General features: G+C 44.5%; 3 protein-coding genes across 8 annotated transcripts; 1 reads left to right on the top strand and 2 right to left on the bottom strand.

Annotated features, from left to right (window-relative positions):
* Positions 1-720: 720 nt before the first annotated feature.
* garem (GRB2 associated, regulator of MAPK1) lies at positions 721-7741 on the bottom strand. 2 transcript variants are annotated; one of them, XM_027019388.3, is made up of 6 exons: positions 7345-7741; positions 5921-6061; positions 5067-5197; positions 3391-4545; positions 2026-2198; positions 721-1973 (listed from the first exon to the last, which is right to left on the bottom strand). In XM_027019388.3, exons 1-6 carry the CDS (start codon positions 7463-7465, stop codon positions 1136-1138), a joined length of 2559 nt encoding a protein of 852 aa, XP_026875189.2. In that variant the 5' UTR covers positions 7466-7741; the 3' UTR covers positions 721-1135. The 2 variants fall into 2 exon arrangements, with proteins under 2 accessions (XP_026875189.2, XP_026875190.2); XM_027019389.3 differs by having other exon boundaries at positions 721-1949; positions 7345-7737.
* A 311-nt stretch (positions 7742-8052) lies between these two features.
* Positions 8053-13626, top strand: ncf2 (neutrophil cytosolic factor 2). Of its 4 annotated transcripts, XM_027019364.3 has the most exons (14): positions 8053-8281; positions 8477-8559; positions 8765-8873; positions 9490-9624; positions 10124-10231; positions 10348-10407; positions 11005-11048; positions 11158-11299; positions 11742-11795; positions 12188-12253; positions 12495-12646; positions 12759-12870; positions 13121-13229; positions 13368-13626. In XM_027019364.3, exons 1-14 carry the CDS (start codon positions 8108-8110, stop codon positions 13454-13456), a joined length of 1437 nt encoding a protein of 478 aa, XP_026875165.3. In that variant the 5' UTR covers positions 8053-8107; the 3' UTR covers positions 13457-13626. The 4 variants fall into 4 exon arrangements, with proteins under 4 accessions (XP_026875165.3, XP_081551399.1, XP_081551400.1 ...); XM_027019365.3 differs by lacking the exon at positions 8477-8559 and having other exon boundaries at positions 8117-8281; XM_081695273.1 differs by lacking the exons at positions 8477-8559; positions 8765-8873.
* Positions 13627-13991: 365 nt separating this feature from the next.
* On the bottom strand, positions 13992-20311 carry dph2 (diphthamide biosynthesis 2). Of its 2 annotated transcripts, none has more exons than XM_027019367.3 (7): positions 20210-20311; positions 19774-19895; positions 16797-16909; positions 16491-16711; positions 15626-16306; positions 14980-15177; positions 13992-14493 (listed from the first exon to the last, which is right to left on the bottom strand). In XM_027019367.3, the coding sequence occupies exons 2-7, from the start codon at positions 19888-19890 to the stop codon at positions 14351-14353; spliced, it is 1473 nt and encodes a 490-aa protein (XP_026875168.2). In that variant the 5' UTR covers positions 19891-19895; positions 20210-20311; the 3' UTR covers positions 13992-14350. The 2 variants fall into 2 exon arrangements, with proteins under 2 accessions (XP_026875168.2, XP_026875167.2); XM_027019366.3 differs by having other exon boundaries at positions 19978-20262.
* Positions 20312-20890: the final 579 nt, after the last annotated feature.

Genomic DNA, 20890 nt, shown 5'->3' with positions numbered 1-20890 from the left:
GGCAAATTGAGGGCACAGAGAGTGCAGAGCTGTGTCATGTGACCACGGGCTCATACACTGCAGTCAGTAAGTAATTGGACATTAACACAATTGGTCGTTTTGGCTCCGTACTCCATTATATCAAAGTCAAAGCAATGAGGGTAAAGTACTGCTTTAATTCCAGTGTCATTTGCTGGTTTTCTTTCCTGGAGATTTGCTGACAGGGTTGTTCACTGGTAGCCAAACATGCTGTGCCATGCCATATTTCACAGGTGTATGCTTCGGATTAACAGCACTTCCTACTTTTCTGCGATTGGTTTAATTAGATTTTTGTTGTATAAATGTAGCCTCATGTTGAGTGTAATGGACTGCAGAATCAAAGGCCCCATCTCACTCAGCTCTAGACCTTGTTTGCTTTTTTGCACAAGAACTAATGATGCAAGTACAGTCAGACAAAATACAACTGAGCAACCACATGCACAATTATTGTTGGTCCTTTGAAACAAGAAGACCATGCATTACAAAGACTGCACCTTCCTACAGTGGTGCCGTGATGGATGTACACGCCCCCAGGTCACTTGTCAAAATGACAAATTATCACTCATCACTTATTTAAAAACTAGCGTATGACTTGATTTATGAAAGAAAGGATGGGTAGAAGATATTAGGTGAATAATAATTATGAGTGTGATTTATCTTAAAACACCGAGACTGATAAAGGAGGTCCTTGAATATCTGTGGCACAGTTTGTGGCACACTGTTTATTGATCACCAACCAAGGAAACTGAAGCCATGATTGGGTGGAGTCAAAAATATCATATTTCTCAAAGGCTTTGGGTTTGAGCAAAGTGTTAAGTTTGTTGTGCAGGTACCATAAGGTCAGAGAGAGATTACATAGAGAAGGGTATACATCAACACATGAAAGTTAATACATAAAGCACACACACACACACACACACTTATATAATGTGTGTGTGTACACATACATACATACATACATACATACACACATATACATCAGTAAAATTCATTACAAGGCTTCTGACTGTGCATAGCATATAGATACAAAACAGTCTAATGCAATACTGAAGGCCAGTGTCCCAGGCTGCAGCACAGTGCATGTTTTGTCGTAGACTAGTTTTGGGTTTGTTCAAGCTTACATTTTGGGCCTCCAGCCACTAATAAACTGCAGGAGTTTCTTCACTTGTAGTTTGCTTAGCTTAAAGTCCTCTGACAGGATCTCTTCCGTGAGCTGCAGGAGCAAATTGCCGTCAATTTTCTCTCTGACGAACAACGCGACCACGTCCTCGGACATGCCTATGAACCGCATTGACTTCGAGACCTCTTCAATGGAAAGGCCCGACAGGTCGATTGGTGGTTGCCATGGCAACCCCGAGGCGACCGGTCGGGAGGCTGTGGTGCTGTGGCGCGACTTCTCCACTGAGCAGCTTGCCGAACAGAGTTCCGCGGCCTCGTTGCTTGTGACCTCTGCCAGCGCACAGTCCCTGCCTTTCTTAGAGTCGTTTGATTTTGGGGTTCTTGGTGGCAATATAGGGCAGGACTGGCTTTGCTTAGTGTTAGGTTCCTCGGTGGGCGTGTCCCTGTACATTTCCAGGGTATAACTTGTAGATTTACTACAAACTTGGGCAGGCTGTTGGGCCTTTTTGGAGGCGGTGCTCCTCTCTAACCCCTCCCCCCTGTCAAAAAGATCTGAGGCACAAGCCTTGGGGGTGGCAGGGGTCCTTTTCCTCGGGTAGCTGGAGTAACTACGGCACTGGGCCGACAAAAACTCCTCCCCCTTGTGCGACTCGCCCCCGCAGAAGTCGTTGGGCCAGGACAGGCGGGAGAGAGCAGCGTCCCTGGACGGCCCGAGGCAGGAGTGCAGCTTGGCGTCCGCTCGAGGCCAGCTGCATGGGTAGCACGTGTGGTTCGGCTCGTCTGGTTCTCCTGGAGGCTCGCCATCTCCTCCTCTGCAAAAAGATGAGGGACGGAGGCTAAATCATAAGGAGACTAAGCACTCGGGGGGGCTCGTGCTGGCGTACTCACATGCTGTGCAGGCCCGAGGAGTAATAGGAAAGGGAGGGGCTGGGAGAACGCGTGTCTGCCTGCCGGGGTTTGGTGGGGGGGTAGGGAACCCCGCCGCTGGAGCTCGGAGCCGACTGTTTGGAAGTCCTCGGGGGGATGGGAGGGGCGTTCAACAACCGGCACTCCTCCTTCACCTGCACAGAGCAGGAGGATGGATTAAATCCACCTGGTTTTGTTTGTTTTTCTACAATCACCACCTGTCAAATGTGTATTTTATTTGAAAATGGTCTCTTTGAAACATTTCTACAAAAGGAAATTCATTCTCACACACAAACGACTGACAAGATCCTTAATGACTGGTCGTGAAACGTCCCTAAAATTATACGAAATACAGAGACCCTCAGATACGCATAAATAACAGTAAATAATTGAGTAATAGGAAAACTCTTTGATTTTAATCTGTGAATCTGGATGGAACCATCTGGGAACACAGAATCTGACAACATAAGATTCTTTTTCCCCACCTAATCTAACGTATGTTGGGTGGCATTAAGAGGAGATTTCACTGCCGTTCCCTAATGCTAGAAGTTAAGCGCTTGACGTCTGAAGTGCGACTCGCTCTACCAGATGACATTGACGGTTTTGCTACACTAATTTTTGGTAAACAGAATCATGCCCTCATGTTGGTACATGCCCCTCTGCAGTAATTGCTAAAGGTTCCTGTGGGTTTGTTTGGGTTATCTGTCCCCTCCCTAAACGGTGAACAACGTCTACAATGAGATTTCTGAAAGCTCGTCGTCAGACTTCACATCTTTGAAGATGTCTGATACTGAGACTGGGTGAAAGATGAATTACTAGATTTACTAGGTTAGACATTTAGGCTATGTAGACACCACTAACACTTAGGTGTATATTTGCATAACATCATAAGCAGTTATCATCAGCGCAGGATCATAAGCAAATATTTGTTATTGCTTTCTCATCTCTTAAAGCACAGTTTTCTTTCTGAAGAAACTGCTCTAACCAGTACAAGTGAGCAACCTTAGATCTGTGCAAATGAAAGTGATGTAAACACCCCCCAAAAGTAATGGGTTACTGATAGGCATGCACTGAAATGGTGTACTGTTTTTTTGTTTGTTTGTTTTTAAAGTTTCGAAAGCATACAGTGATGTGGCGGCCGAGGCCCAGATTCAGAAACAACAGCTCGAGGCTTTGAGCCGAGCGTCTGCTGCGTGCACTTACAGAAACAGTAACTGTTCTAACTCTGACCAACAACCATCTAACCTCCCTTAAGGCTCTGGCGGCCTGCCGGAGGTACACAAGGTAAAGCAAGCAAAAGTGAATTAAAACTAAACTAAGCATAATTTTTTCACCCCGCGTACTCACAGCTTCGGACTTTGGAGGCACAGGGGGTGGAGGTAGACCGATGTCTGCGCTGAGCAGGACGCTGGCTGGTCCCGTGCTGAGGTATGGCGGCACGTGCGGGCAGGCGGACGTGCCGGTGCTCCCGCGGCCAGCCTCGGAGTGCTCGTACGTGGGCCCGCGTCTCTTCCCGTGGTCCAGCCACAGCTCCTCGTAGGGCAGATCCGTTTTGCCCGGGCCGCCCGGGCCGGATGAGTCGTCCGAAAGCTCGGTGAACAGGTAATCGGCATCCGGCGGTTCGGGAGGCGCGTACTCGCCGTACAGACTCACGCAGCCCTGCAGGTTCACCTCACTGTTGCCGTGCAGATTGTTGCCGTAGACGCAGACGGAGAGACGGTGGAACGACTGCGTGAGCTCGTCCCGGGCTGAACTAAGTGAGCTAGGCAGGTGTGTGTGGGAGGGGCAGCCGTTGGTCCCACCCCCTTTCTTGGGGCTCTTGCTGTCTTCCGTCCAGTCGGCGCGCACGTCGCGCACGGCCCGCGAGTAGTCGTCGATGTTGAACTGCTCCTGGCAGTAGGTGAACCAGCGGTGGACGACCGTCTCCAGCCAGGCCTCGCCATGCAGCAGACCCTCGGGCACAAGCAGGCGTGGCAGAGCGCCGGCCCCGCCGGCCTGCAGGGCGAAGTGTACAGGTAGCACCTTGTTGGCGTGTAGCCCACAACACACCACCACGGTCTTGGTCTGCACGTTGACCAGCTTGTAGCGGTGGCCCTCGCGGATCACATGCAGGTCGTGGGGGTTGCGCGGCGGGCTGCCCGGCACCGTCACGTTCACGGGCAGCCGTGTCTTCTCCACGATGGCGCGGATGGTGTGCTCGCCCTCCTGCATCTGCAGCTCCAATGGCGAGCAGGTGCTGAAGCGCCCGCGGCACTGGAAGGGCAGGCTAATGCTCTCGTTCGTACGGTGGTTCATGCAGATGAGGCATGGCATTTTGCCGCGCCCCAGCCTGCCCATGGAGTTCAGCTTGCCGATGCGCTTGAAGATGGTGTTGAAGCGCGACCTCTCGCGCGACGTCTTGGCGTAGAGGATCTCCGCCTGGCCCATGAGGGTCAGCTCGTCGCCCGTGTTCAGCGTGATGTTGTACACCTCTGTGTCTTCATTGCACTCCCCTGAGGCCATCTGCAACAAACACATCGGTGTCATCAGCTCATTAAAGGAGCCGTAAACTCGACTTCCTCACCGACGGACAGAAACTTCGACATGCGATTATTAGTAATAGCCTTTCTTTTCTTTCTATTTTTACAGCCAGCTCTTGTAGGGTAATGCAGAAATAACCTTTCACTCTAAGACAATGGGACTTTTCGGAGCAGGAAAAGTCATTGTGAATTCAGCTCGGAGGACAATGAATGTACTGTTTCTGATTCTTGGGCTGATCGGCTATGTTGTAAGCGAGGGCAGACACTGCTAGTCGGGGCATGGCAGTAACAGAGCAGACACAATGAGATTACATATCATGCACTTAAAATACAAAACAGCCAATTGCAACACATGGTAACTGCAAGACCAAAGAGTACAGATTACAAACACTTCCAAAGGTTAGGACAGTTAATTAAAAGACCGCATTCAAACACTTTAGCGGAAGGAAGAAAGGTCTGCTACTTGGGGCGCTCTAAGCAGTGGATGCACGGACAAAGCCACACCTTAACGTTGAACGTGATTTCTTCCATGACGTAGACTCGTTCCGGAAATGCTTTGGCCACATCCTCCACACTGTTGAAGTACTGCACAGGCTCTTTAATGTCCCTGTCCTGCTCCAGCAGTTTGAACTGACCTGTGCACCAGAACATAAATCACCACAAGGCATTCAGATGTTACCGCTTCAGGCAGTTATTGCCTGCGTTATTCACTTGGGTCCAAAAAAAAAATCTACTAGGACAACAGATAGAATGTGTATGATCTCTGCTCCGATATTTTAGTGAAACGCGAGTAATTAACCGCACTTTCTTTAGGTTCCTCGCATTGATTTCAATGCATCTCCCTGGCAAGTGATGGAAAGAGAGCTACGCGACACCTTTGAACACAAGTTCTGCCTTGTCCTGAGCTTCAGCGCTCATTATAGCAGTCAGTATATTTAACATCCAGCTTAGTTATAAAAATATATTTGTGGTGTTTCTAAAAGTATGAATTGGTTTCAGATGTGGATTTACGAAATGTGAATATATGTACTGTTTAACTTGTTCACAGGTCAATTTAAGATTCAAGCGTTCTTAATCTGTTTTGAAGGCAATGCCTACACTTTCCAGCTCTTCGTGTATACGTATGCTGTTAAACATGAACACGTTCTCAACATTTATATTCGAAAGGTGATGGAAAAACTCTGCAGTTACTCCCCGGAACCGTCACGCTTGTCCAGATTCCCGTTTTGCCTGCTTCATTCTGTTTTTGTTTCTTATCCCTTCCTTAAATGGTCAAAGAGCATATGTAGTTGAAGGCCACAGAGGGCAAAAGTGCTAGTCCTACACAAAGCAGACCACAACAAAGTGAGTGGCCTCACCCTCATAATGGACAGGGATCTCAATTTTCGGTCCGATGACATAATGGCCCTCCTCCAGGCTATGCGCGGTGATCGTAGTCCACTGCCGGCATGAATGAATCAAGAGGTAGTCGTTTTCTCTCAGCCCTTCCACCGACTCCCCTGGAGAGAAAGATAAGCCTATCACTTATCCACATCAGTATGGAAACATGATCGTATCCGCATGCTAGGTTCGCCAGGTAGTAAGGACACAGGACATGTAGCGCCTTCACAGACTCCTAAATGTAGCTGTAAAATGGTGTAATATCACTCAAATTTTGCAACAGGAAGATGCACTGACCTTCCAAGTTATTACATTACTAACAAATTACCTCGCCGTGTTTCTCTTCTCAAAAAAAAAAGAAAAATACTCTGAAAAGTCATTTAACACGCACCAATATGTTGGCCTGACTGCATTTCCATGGACTCAACAGTCATTCATAACTCAGCCAAATTCTTTAACGACTACGCGGGTGTCAGCTGGACGGTGGGGCACCATTTGACAGGCTGACGGGGGTCCTTATTGTAGGAGTTATGAAATAGACTTTATATGAATGCCATAAGGAGACAGAAGCAGAACTGGAGACGTGCGTAAACAGCCAGGAGAACAAACGGAGCGGGCTGAGCTGAGACGACACAAGTCCCAGTATCCAGCCAGACAGTGAAGACATAATAATCCTGTTAAAGCCTAGCCGCTCTTCAGAAACACGGGCTCTGTGCAGGTCCATCACACCCTAGCTAGACAGCTAGGTTACATGAGGCATGAAACACTTTTATTAGCGAGTATGTGGAGAGCAACCTCAGTAAACGGGAGCAAACGCAGCTAGCAGTGTTTAGGTAGGAGCTTGGATACCCAGTATTAGTTTGTCTGGCTAGCTTGACTAATGTTATCAAGCTACAAACCTGCTAACTGACGTTCAGTGTGACAACGTACAGCTAAACTGACGGGTTTGTTGACAAATAACTCTTATCAGTAGGTAGCTATCTGGCGGGAGGCGTCTTTAACTAGTAATCCGCTGCTAGAAACGAGGGGAAAAAAACCAACTGATATATTGACAAAGCGTCTACCTAGTGACAATCTGCTGCTATGTTAGCAGCTAGCTAGCCTAGCTATCTAGCTACCTAGTCACAGGCATTTTCAGATCAGCTAGCTAGCGAGATAAGGCTAACTGCGAAGCTAAGGCTAACTGCGAAGCTAAGGCTAACTGGGAAGCTAAATATTGGAATCCCAGCCCAGTAGCATTGTCACCCACGCTTCAGATTGTTGAAGAGTTGAGAGCAAGTTTTCCCGAGCAAATTCCCCCAAACCGCATGCACAACTAAGTCTGGAAACACCACCGAAAAGGCAAATCAAATCCAAAGACAGTTGAGGTTAGCGGCTACTGTGAATTAAAAGTAAATCTTACCGCTGTCCAATCTTACAATCTGCGGCAGCCTGTAGGCAGTGACCAGCCGATCCAGAGGCAGAGTAGTGGTGCTCCATGCCACATCCTTCAAACTGCTGTACAGCGCTGAGCCCAGCTCCATGTCCGCCGCATTCACCTGCAGGAGCTGGCTGCTGCATGGACAACGCTGCTCCAAACGTGGCTCCAACCCTGCTCGCCTTACTTAAAGGCAGTACTGATCCGCAGCGAAGCCATCGCAGCCCAGCTGTCTATTTACACTCACAGGAAATGCCATGAATCTCTAACCATAGAGCTCTGAGCTGGAAAGGCCATGTGTCTAACCATAGAGCTCTGAGCTGGAATGGCCATGTGTCTCTAACCATAGAGCTCTGAGCTGGAAAGGCCGTTTCCTCCTCCCAGCTGCTCCAGTGCCTGCTCCAGGGTTGCCTAGGCAACCAGCGCCATGCCAGCTGAGAGCATCCTGCAGCCCTAACACTGCTCAGTGATGAGAGGATCACAAGTAATTTAACGGTACACTTACATTATCACAGAATCTGTGTGATGCCTTGTTCAAACAAGCAAACACACAACGGCACAACAAAACCTTTAGACCTTTTTGACAGGTCAAATAAAACGTAATGGGAAAGTTAGTGAATCCATAAGAAACAAATAGCTGGCATTGGTTCCACCCCTTCCTCTGTGACAGAGCAGGGCAGTGCAGTTTCTGGTTCTCGTCTGCTGGAAGAGAAGTTGACAGTAAGACAACAGCAGCAGCTGAGAAAAGATGTCCTTTGTGAGTTGTTTGCGCCAGTGGGCAGACGCCGTGGCGTTCTCAGAGAAGGGTGACAAAATCTCTGCCCTACAAGCATTCCTGGAGATCCAGGACAAGACATCTAAAATCTCCTTCAACATCGGATGTCTCCACCTGAACAATGACGACTTCGATGTTGCTGAGAAGGTGGGTGCTTATAGTGTTACATCTTATAATCTCTTTGGCACTATCGGTCATTAGGTGATTACCGTTTACTGTATTCCTCAAAAACCTTAGTGCAGCTTAAAATTTTTTTTTTTTTTAAACAAAAAACCTTCAGTGTAAAAAAACAGGAAGTAAAAGTTGTTTCAGTTGTTTAAGAGGAAACTGTCTCTTTCGAAGGCATTTGACAACAGCATTGGCAAAGATGAGCATTTGGCCGTTGCTTTTTTTCAAAGAGGAATTACATTCTACAAAAAAGAAAAGTAAGCCATATTGAGTAATGTACCTTGTTGCGTTTCAACAAATGAGAAAGATTAAATACATGAAGGTATTACAGGGAATGTTGGTGGTGTCTAGGAAATGGACTACACTGGCTACACCGTTGTAAAGTCACATATTCCTTTTACTGGGCTTATATGAAATGAGTCTTATTGCAAGAATTCCTAACTTCTAAAAATATGTCTCAAGGTTTGAGGAGTCACTGTTGGATTTCCAGCAAGCGTTTAAGGAGCTAAGAGGGAATCAGTTGATAGACTACAAACCTCTCGGGCTGAGGTATAAACTTTATGCTTGTGAGGTAAGAAAGGTTTGGAGTATCCTGCTGATTGCCTAATTTTTAATAGCATCATCAAATGTAGAGATGTAAACCTACAGATATACCCGCCATCGTATGAGGATTTATTGGTCAATAAAAGTCACATGGTCTTTGTGACTAGCCCTCTTGACAAGATGCTTGCTGAATGTTTTGCTAAAACAGAGATATCAACAAAGTCTTATGACCTAATTAACCTTTTCTTTTTTAAATGATATTTTTATTGGTTTTCACAGATTGACATTAACAGTAACAGTCACCATAGTGTTCACATAGAAGGGTTATGCAAAGCAAAATATATACTCAAAAACATAAGAACAAAATAAATTACAAACTGAATGTAATGTGAGTTGTGACAAAATAGAGTAATAATAATAATAAGAAGAACAAAACTTACAATAAAACAAATAAATAAGAAATCACAGTCCTTCCAGTAAATTGCTTTCTTAGCAGTCAGATGAATATCTGTGATGCCCTGTTGTGGTATAAATCTTTTGTTTATTTTTTTAAATAAAAAAATTTAAATCATGCATTCACATGGAGTAAGTGATGATGTCAGAGTAACAGATAAAACAGTGTTTTAATGCCTCTGTCCATTTAGGTGCTGCGCAACATCGGTCTTGTCTATGCCACACTGGGCAAGTGGGAAAAAGCCCAGGAAAACTTGCTTACAGCCCTTAACCTCCGTTCAGAAGCCAAATTTGGGCATATTGACCAGGCTGTAGAATCCATTCTGGTTGGTCAAACTAATATAATTAATTCAGACAACGACCCACATTGTGCTACAATTGTACTTTTGTTGTTTTTAATTAGTTTTTTTGTTTGTTTGTTTTTTCTAATCGTACTATGCAATTAAATACAAGACAACATTGGACATGTTTTGAGCTGTATTGCTTAGGCTTGTTTGAACTGATTTCTCTTACGGGAACATGGATATTGCATCAGCCTGCAGAAGTTACAAAGAGGAGTTCACATGATAATTATATTCACTCTAACTTAAGTAATCAAGTACTATTTTTAAACATTTTACATAATGCTTTAAACATTGAAATTCCATGAGAAAAGCACTTTCTTACTTTCAAAGTAATGCAGTAACTGAATAGTTCAGCCTTTGGCTGTGCCTTTGTAGCAGAGCAATGTCTGAATGTTTCCAATATCAGTTATTGTATTGCGAATGCGTGTGTGTTCACGAGTGATTTGTATTATGTTCCTTCCTTCTGCTTCTTTGCATGTAGAAGCAGAAGCTCTTCTCTCTGGTGGGGATTCCAGCAGGACTGCTGTTCAAGCCCAATAAGCACTATGTGGCAGAGCTGGAGAAAAAGGACTACCTTGGAAAAGCCAAGGTACCCAAACAAAGCCTCACATTTCACAACTTTATATGATCAATAATATTGGGAAAGCAGGACGTTTTCCCCAAAAGTGTCAATAGAGTCGGACTCTGTGGATGCTCTGTCCACAGGTTCTGTCTTCTGTTGTTCCAGCTGATAATTTCTCCGGTTTCGCCCCCCTTCAGCCTCAGGTGAGCCTTTCTCAGATCCTTCTCTTCCAGTGATTAAAACCTTTATTGCACCAAAGGGAATTTGTCTTGCACACAAAGAGCCACACTGAACAATAAAAGGCAAACCACAATTTGCACATTTGCCCAGCCGAGGACTGGGTTGGTCTCTCCCGTGGATCCTAGATTAAAGGTCTAAAAGGCTGGTAAAAATTGTGCAACAGAAGGGGTGCTAGATACTGGGTGGAAATTGGTAATAACCAACACTGGAGAGAAGCATGAAAATTGTTCAACCTTTTCTCATACAAACTTTGACTACATTTGAATGCTATTTAAAAATAAAACTCATTGGTCATCACTGGGTATCATTTACTATTAAAGAGATTAGCAAAACTGGGTGAACTAATGCCTTCAGAGCATACTGGAGATTTGCTTATGCAACTTCTGTAACAGTTACTCAATTTTCACCACATTACAATAGAGATGAACTTGGCTATCTGACCAAACTGCTTCATAAACGTTTCCAGATGAGGAACCCGTGTGATCCCTGTATTCACTTCATTCACTCCTGATGCACTCTGGCTGCCATGAACATGTGATGTCTTACTTTTCTTTGAACAGGTTGTGGATGCACCGACTGCACCTAAGCAGCCTGAGGTACTGAGGTAATCCCAGTGCATGCACTGTGTGACATATACTCTGTTATGTACCTCCAGTGCTCCCATCGCAGCCATTTGGAGCGTTATTTATAGCATCTGTGCTTGGAACCTGCAGGGCGCTTGAAGGTGAGCCTCACACTGTTCTGTACGAGTTCATTCCAGAGACCGAAGAGGAGCTAGCCGTGTTGCCAGGCAACATCGTCTTTGTTCTTCAAAGAGGGGACGACAACTGGGCATCTGTAATGTTTAATGGAAGGGTGCGTATCTACGTCTGTTGGTGATTTCTGACTTTATAGAAGATATGGAAGAAATCAGCCAGTATTCCTCATAACCTTTTGTAGCCAAAAATGTCTTTCACTGAATAAACAGTACAAGCAGCCATGTACTCTTTGTCAAACTGCTACACCACCCAAATGAATACGCTTACACCTTGTGTGTGATTTACATATGTATATATATTTGTAATGCTAGGTTTGTTTGATGCTTTATAGGAAGTGCATTTACATTTTGGTCACGCACTGTATATTGTTGCTAAATATAATGTTAACTGAAACAGCTGCCAAGCCTTTGTGACTCCTCCACAGGGTGATTTTTGTTTAATGTAGCATGCAACTTTTTCGGATAATACATTTTGTATACCAGTACATCATAACAGACTACATGCGTAACATATTTGTGTTGCTTTCTCACTATTTCCAGAAAGGGCTTGTTCCTTATAATTACCTGGAACCACTGGCCTCAAAAACACTGCAGGTAAGCGTCCTTTCGAACTGCCACAATAACAACCGGTAAACAGACTAGAATTTGTTAATGCTAAAGAAAAACTAAATAAACTAGGATAAATGCTTGCATAGTGAGTGTTTAAAAAAGATGCTGCATGATTTTATTCCTTTTCTGTGTTCCTCAGCTATAATGAATTAATTTAAAACGTAATACACTAGTTATATGTAGCATACAAATACTGCCAATAGTAGCTTATATCTTGAGTATCAAAAAGTGCTGAGAAAGATACTTCTTAGCCTTTATGCAATTTAACATTTCTACCCATACTGAAAAAAATAACGACTTACTAAGTATTTTCTCCAGCCATGTACTTTGTACCAACTGTGTGTTTATAAATACCAGTAACAGCTTCTGTCCAGCAGGTTTCACCATCAAACAGCAATGCCGAGATACCAGCCCCACCCCAGAGACCTGCACCAAACAAGCCTGTACGGAAAACCGGCCTGGAGGCACTAAACACACAGATCATTCACCACTCCCAAGAAAGTCATTGATTAACAAATATTCATTATAGAACCCATACAGACAAGGCAGTTCCTTGGCCAAATCCAGCACCAAACGCCTATGTACTCCCTCACTGAGCTGCAACTGTTCTTTGAATTAATCATAGAACTGTCTTCATCTTATATTGTCTATTGTTTTTGTCTATCTCCACTGTTTTCCTCTTAGACTAAGGATCCTAAAGTTTTCTCTGGGTGCATTGTGAAAGTGCACTTCATGTTTACCATAGCAATGTGCATTTCACCAGGCCAACCATTCACAGCTGTGCTTCAGCTGGTCAGCACTAAACTCAAACGTCCGGCCTCCACACTTAGACTGAGGTACTGCCATTACAGTTCGCCCCACCGCCATCTAATTGAGAAGCGTGTCCGAACGCACCGTGCAAGTACGAAGCCTGACTGCACCCATTGCTTTGAATATCGTCTCCGTTAGCTATGCCAAGCCTGGATCGAGTGACAAAGTGACTGTTGACGAGTCAGAGATGGAGGTCCTGTGGAGCTGTATGAAAGAAAACCGTCTGACATTGTGGTGTTCAGCCACGCAGGTAGCAGCTGAAATTAAATATACAGCCTTAATTGCTCTAGTCTGATCTCCCTGAGCATTCTGGGGTTTTTTCACACTTTCGATTCACTCAGCTATGTCTGCATCATTCATTTGAGCCATTATCAGTTTTCTCATTATTCTGAACTCTTTGCTGAAAGGAATAAGCCAGTACTATTACCAGTAACTTGCACAGACAAATACCCATTTTGAAGAGTTTTGTACCAATCACTCATTGTGCCCCTTTGATTCAGGATAAAGCCTTAGCGCAGGAGAACATGGTGGCTCTGTTCTCATATGAGGCCTCCACCCCAGAAGATCTGGAATTCAGGGAAGGTGATGTCATTACAGTCCTCTCTAAAGGTAAGAACTACAGCCGTTTCTATTGTTGTGCATTGTTAGTATATATATATGAAAAAATAAACCTTCATAACTGCTGTGAATTCCATTCGAACAACCATTCGATTAAAATTTCATCATGGTCTTTATTTTTCACTCCAGTCAACGACGAGTGGCTCGAAGGCGAGTGCAAAGGGAAGGTTGGAATATTTCCATCGTCTTTTGTTGCAGATCCTAACAAGGATCAATAAGATGAGTCATGGCTAAATGACACCATAAAACCACAACTATCTCATATTTAAGCAACAGTCCACGAGCAATTTACAGACGTTTGTATGATTTTCCTGAAAAATGTTGCAAATTAATCACATTTATCACTTGCATATTCTTCTAAATAAACCATCACTTGTTTAAAAATAAAGATTGCTCATATTATGGTATTCTGAAAATGATCAGGCTTAAATGAAATACTAAAGTTTGCAAGTGTGTAACATTTAGATCACAAAGTTAAATATATTAAAGGTCTGCAACTGAGTAACATTTAGATTATAACCCAGCTGATAAATGTCTAAACCAACATCACCAGCATGTACAGAAAATAGCCTCTCACCCTGGCTTGGGTTTTGGAACAGAAAGCTAACATGGGCTCCAAGCTGAAGGGTGTTCCCAGGTCTACGAGGGCCTGTAAACCGCTGATACTTCCTGCAGCTGTTGGGGCCGTGCGGTAATCACCACCGAGAAGCTGGAAATAAATGCTGATGCACAATTCAGGACATAGGAAACTGATTTCTCCTTTAAACAATTGTTTTTATTACAAACCATAAATGTACAGTGGCTGTTGTGTGCGAGGAGACGTCATTTGTGGCAGCTTACACTTTGGGCTACAGGTACTTACTAACAGCACCTCAGGTTTCAGTCCATCCCTGGCCATTTTCTTAATGATATTTTAGATGGTTTTAGGTCATTTTATTCAATAACTAAAGCAGACCTCATCTTTTAGTAGCGCCACACACATAAACCGATTCTCAGTCACACCACCCTAAACAGGGTACATTTTCAAACGAGATCTTGTCCCAGTGCCCTGCGATGCAGTTCCGCTGATGTTCGTATTTCCTTCTAAACGTCCTGGTTGGTCCTTGGTGTGGTCAGCTCGGGCGCTCTCTCCCATCCGCTCCCTCCTCTTCGTAAGCTATGGCGATCCCTCGCCTTCCCTCCATGGCTTTTACCACAGGCGTCTCCCCCAGCTTGGGCTCCAAGCCCTGCCAGCTGCGACCAGCCAGGAAGGATGCTGCCAACGTACAAGCAAAAAGACCTGCGTTACATACGTTCATTGAGCCGCGTTACAGAAATGCAAATATTTCTGGCTGGTTCCAGCTACACCATGACAAATATGGTGGAAGAACTGCAAAAAATGCTGGCAAGAACGTTGGATAAATGTTCTTATATGTCTTATATGACCACTTAAGAGCATCTGAATTAATTCTTACTATAGTATAATCATTACTAAAAACAGCATTACGCAAGTCCAAAATGTTGAACATCTGAACATTTTAGGCCAGTGGTGTCTGATTCTACAGTGCTGTTAAGTACAAGGTCTGGTTGGAGCGTTAAGAACTGGAAATGATTGAACTCTGCTGGGCCTTGTGCCCTCCACAGCCGGTCACATGCACTGCTGATTCAAGTCAAACAGTCTTCAGCGTTTCTACACAGTCTTTATTGTTACGTTAAAGCCATAAAGTGCCAAAGTGTCTGAACGGGTGTCAGAAAACTCTACCTGCAGTGTTTGTGTTGGCCACGGTCAGAGTCTGGTTCCTGACGACCAGAGAAGACGACGGCGAGGAAACCTTCGGCAGCTCCGAAGAGGAGTTTAAACGGGAAGAGCGCAGGGCTCCAGTGATCAGCGACACGTCCGTCACATCTTCCTCAGTAGCAGATGCGTCTGGCTTTGGGAAGTGCACATGACTGCTCCCCCCTGTTCGAAGTAATGCTGAGGTTAGGACACTCACTGTCCCACTAAATTCACTGGCCTCTTTATTAGAGGTCTACTTTATACGTTACCTAAGATGAATCACAACCGAAGCACTATTACAGTCTGTAAATCTGTTGCCACAAGCAATCTGTCCTTTATGACATTCGCCAGATTCTGACTCTAGGATGACTGGACATTATTTGGGTTGTGGACCACTCTCAACAGCTAGATTACGGACACGGTAATGGGTGTTGTGTGGGCTGTGTGACTATGTTCATCAGGCGCAGCTTTGCTAATCGACATTTTACGCATAACAGTGACACTGCTGGGCTGAATGGGGTCCACAGTCACACTAAAGAAATAAAAAGAAAGAAGCCAACAGCGATCGTGACACGACATGTGTGTGGTTTATAGAAGGGACAAAAGAAAAAGTTTATAGAGAAGGACACACCAGGTAGAAGGTCTCGGAAGTCTGTGATGTATTCCCCACTCCACTCTCGATGCTTGTTGCACGCGACCTCCATCTCGAAGGGCGTCACCACGGGCCTGTGGAACTCGCTGCAGTCTAGCAGCGAGTTTTCTGGACAAGCAACCAACACATAGACATCGATCTCCAAGAAGTTGGCCAGTTTGGGCACGTTGAGCTTGCCCATAGCGAAGAGATAGCTTTTCTTGCCGGCTTTGTGAATGCACTCTTTCAACTGCTCAATGATAGTCAAGTAGCTGGCCACGCCCAGCGTGCCCACCAAGATGCCCACCACGCTGGCGTCCTTCACCTGCTCTATGGCGTAGTAGCGCTTCATCAGAGCTTTGTTTATGCTGACCGACTCTGCTCGGGCTGTCGACGTGCCAGGGTCGAACGAACTGAAGGCGCAGCGGTTCCAAGTCATCATGAAGTTTGTGAGCGTCAGCCCCTCGTGGCCGATGTAGAACATACTGTAGTTCTCCACAGTCTTCCCGTCTTTCAAACAAAAGTGTCTGCCAAATTTATGAATGACTGTATCACCCATGCAGTCTGCCTTATCGCCACCAGTGAGAGGTCTGTGGACCTCCCCTTGACCGAGAGTGTGATCTTTTAGAGCAGAGAACACGATGTGGGGATATGAATCACTTAGGAGACATCTGAGGTCATCTGAGGACAGAAAACATGCGTTAGAGAAGCTTTTTAAAAATGCTGATACGTATCTAGTTAGGCATCAGTGCAGTAGAACATTACAGCAAACAAAAAGATATTTAAAGAGGTGGCCCAGAGTTATCCAAAGATGTTTTATGAAACCAAAGTGCTGCGATGCATTGAAACCACACGACTGGCCTACCTATGGCATGCGAGTAGGTGACGTCATGCAGTACGACCACGTGGCTCTCGCTGTCGGGGAAGAGCTCTCTGAAAGCTGTGGCACAGCGCTGGACATCGATGGGGCTCCTCCCGAACACGTACATGACAGGGAGCCTCGCGGCTGGGCTGAGACACGAGCGGCCGTAATGTACAATGCACTCTGCCCCGACGTGCTCTGCAGTGACCTCGTCCACACAGCAGCTGAAAAGGAGAACAATAACAGCGGTGAAGATATTGCACGCGAGCCATGTTATGCTGATAGCTGAACGACGAGTGCGCCTCTAACCTGCCATACGAGGTGTCGCCTAGAACATAAGTCTTTACATTGGCCTCCTGCTCAACTGCTGCCGAGACCGCAATGGAATCTACCAGAAGTTCATCGGGGAACTGCAAGGCTACCTGTGTGGAAAAGTGCACGTCCGTGATGCTTTAGATATAACCATATTACTTACATTCGATAAATATATATCATTTTGAATGTCTTTTTAAATACAGGACAGATGGAACACAGCTGACCAGGCAATCTTCAGAATTTGAAGACATTTACATCTTTATAGATTTGGTGAAACATATAGGAATCACACACCCATTTTTCCAGTCCCCAGTTTTAGGGCAATATGAACAATTGGACTGAACAATTTTGCTAACCAATTTCAAACTATTGTGGTAAAAAATGTTTAATGGGGGCCACTAAACACTTACCACAATAGTACAAAATAAATGCAAAGTAATAACTTAGTAGTACAGTGCATCCGGAAAGTATTTACAGCGCAAATTAAATTTTTTTCCCCTCAAAATTCTACACACAATACCCCATAATGACAAAGTGGAAAAAGTTTGTTTGGAATTGTTGCAAATTGAATTAAAAAAAAATTAAAAATCACATGTACATATGTTTTCAGAGCCTTTGCTCAATACTTTGTTGAAGCACCTTTGGCAGCAATTACAGACTCAAGTCTTTTCAGTATGATGCTACAAGCTTGGCTCACCTATTTTTGGGCAGTTTCTCCCATACTTCTTTGCAGAACCTCTCACGCTCCATCAGGTTGGATGGGGAGTGTCTGGGCACAGCCATGTTCAGATCTTTCCAGAGATGTTCAATCAGGTTCGAGTCTGGGCTCTGGCTGGGCCACTCAAGAACATTCACAGAGTTGTCTCGAAGCCACTCCCATGTTATCTTAGCTGTGTGCATAGGGTCAGTGTCCTGTTGGAAGATGAACCTTCGCCCCAGTCTGAGGTCCAGAGTGATCTGGAGCAGGTTTTCTTTAAGGATGTCTCTGTACATTGCTGCATTCATCTTTCCCTCGACACTGACTAGTCTCCCAATTTCTGGGAGAACCCCACGGCATGATGCTGCCACCACCGTGCTTCACTGTAGGGATGGTATTGGCCAGGTGATGAGCGGTACCTGGTTTCCTCCAGAAGCGACGCTTGGCATTCAGTCTAAAGAGTTTAATCTTTGTTTCATCAGACCAGAGAATTTTGTTTCTCATGGTCTGAGAGTCGTTCAGGTGGCTTTTGGCAAACTCCAAGCAGGCTGCCTTGTGCCTTTTACTGAGGAGTGTCTTCCGTCTGGCCACTCTACCATACAGGCCTGATTGGAGAAATGGTTGTCCATCTGAAAGGTTCTCCTCTCTCCACGGAGCAACGCTGAAGCTCTGTCAGAGTGACCCTTGGGTTCTTGGTCACCTCCCTGACTAAGACCCTTTTACCCCGATCCTGGTGGTTCCAAACTTCTTCTATTTACAGATGATGGAGGCCACTGTGCTCATTGGGACCTTTAATGCTGCAGAAGTTTTTTCAGTATCCTTTCTCCAATCTGTTATTCGATACAATTTCACTGCGTGTTGTACTGTGTATGACTATGTATGTGACAAATAAACCAAACTTGAACAATTCCTTGGACTTCATGGCTTGGTTTGTGCTCTGACATGTACTGTCAACTATGGTACCTTATATATTTTGCCTTTCCAAATCATGTCCAATCAACAATTTACCACAGGTGGACTCCAATCAAGTTGTTGAAACAACTGAAGGATGATCAGTGGAAACTGGATGCACCTGAGCTCAGTTTTGAGTATCATGGCAAAGGCTGTGAATACTTATGTACATGTGATTTATTTATTTATTTATTTATTTTAATAAATTCGAAACAATTATAAACAAACTTTTTTTCACTTTGTCATTATGGGTTATTGTGTGTAGTATGTTGAGGGAAAGAATGAATTTAATCCATTTTGGAATAAGGCTGTAACATAAAATGTGGAAAAAGTGAAGCACTGTGAATACTTTCCGGATGCACCGTAAGTAAATCATTTCTGCCTTACATTCATGGTCAGTACAAACTACCAGCGGGACCGGTGATCTTTTTGATTTTGCTGTCCTCCTCATTCACACGATACTTACTCCGCCAACAAATATAGCTCTCCAATGTATATTGTAGACCTTTCTGTCTGCTTCTCTCTGATGTTTCATAACTATTGTTCCAGAAGTGTATTATTTCCATTGGAACAGCCCTGACTGATATTGTTTAAAACCATACAGACTGGCATAGCAGGTGTGAGATCTTGACAGGCCGAAACCTAACCAAGAGGGGCAGGACTTGGCAAAGGGTCAATTATGAACAGGTTAATACTTAACCAAGCTTGGCAGCACTACTGGAAACAGCAAGACAAGTAGCAAACCTTCAGTGCCAGATCACGCATCATAGGCCAATAAATATATCACTAACAACTAGCATATATTAACTAGCCTAACATCATTCACCACCCACTTTAGGTTACGTGTGCAAGCACAACCTGCTGTAGCCGCTCATAAACACCTCTCTGCCGCATGAGGAGGCCACGATCAGTGCAGCGTCTCGGTTTTTCTATAGCTATCGCGATAATATCGTCATCAGGAATTCTTTTGGCCACAATAATCGTGTAGGGAAACTCTGATATCGTAACAGCCCTAGCCTACAGTACAAGCGCTTGGTAACGCAGTGTTGTAATGAGCCATTCAGAAGTATCTGAAAGCGACTGGCTTGGAGATCAGCGTAAACACAGTCAAGCCTCTGGTCAGGGGAGCAGTTCTGAAAAGTTCTCAAGCACCAAACACACCTATGCTGATGTCACTGCTAAAATAGTTATTTTTGTATTAAGCTGTCCCTACTTTCCCGGTTTACCTGAGTTGGTAAGGGGTGGGGGCCACTACTCTTTAGCTAGTGTCAAAGCTTACCCACAGAGCTTAACGGAGAGTCTGTGCATGACAAATGCTCTTACCTTCTTGTAGCCCTGACTCGTGATGAAGCGACAGGTCTCGCTGATCTGGTAGATGTGGTCCATATCTGCGCCAGGCCAGCCTGCCTCAGCGGCACTCGCCTCCACAGCCTCGGACATGTTTTCTGAAGGAGTTAAAGGAAACCTGACACAATGTTCCCTTCACACACTCCGCAGTCTCAACACACGTGTTCTTCACTTCAGTACCTGAATAAATACGCGTGTGTGGGTGTAGGTGATCCAAAGCAGTAAGGCCATTCTGCGATCGTGCTGTCCGATCTTATTAATCTATCTTATCTTACAACTAGCTCCGTTAAAATCTGGCAGCAGCTAAATAACCCTTAACGGATGTCAGAGACCCAAAGGAAATTTGATGGACATACAAGTGTTTTGTTTTGTTTTTTTGCAATTTAGGAGTCGTTAATGTTATTTTACATACACAGATAAACACACGCAGTCCAGCCAAGGAAGCTCCCGCGTGGAAAGATCCGCTTCCTCGATTCACCTTCTTCGGCATTGTGACTCCTGCACTAGACCGCTATACTGCCCTCTACTGTGCGAAAAGGAAAAACACATTATCTCACACTTGAGATCATTTATAAATACTAGTCATTGGATGTCGGTCGAGGCATTCTCTGTTGCTGGGATATGTAAAGTGTGCCTTAATTTTAGACATTCACAATTATTGTAAGTGCTATAGTTTTCAATATTTAAGTCTACTAGACATTTATGTGATTAACTTTTACCTGTACATATTTCAAACACTAGCTGGCTAAATGCAATTTGTGACACTAGAGGAAGCAAAATGAGATGTCTTAAGATGTCCTGAAATTAACAGAACATACATACTTTAAAAAAAACTCTTCCTTTTGCTTTTTAGAATAAAATAGAGTATATTTATAGCATTATCCTGCTGAAGAGATATCCCCTGCTTCCAACACATCAACTTCAAAAACTGCTCATATGCTACCTGATACAAGCCTAATACATTCTAGCCCTTGACAGGTATCATTGCAACAATATTATTCACTTCACCCGTCAGTGGTTTTAATGTGTATATAGTGCTAGGAATCAATTGACTTCTTCACTTTATGCTCTTAACACTGGTCAATATTTCTAT

This window comes from Electrophorus electricus, chromosome 13 (assembly GCF_041902795.1).
Source record: "Electrophorus electricus isolate QZ-2024a chromosome 13, ASM4190279v1, whole genome shotgun sequence".
In the NCBI taxonomy this organism is placed as follows: Eukaryota; Metazoa; Chordata; class Actinopteri; order Gymnotiformes; family Gymnotidae; genus Electrophorus; species Electrophorus electricus.
Note: the sequence above shows the minus strand (reverse complement) of the source record. Positions and strands in the feature narration are given on the sequence as shown.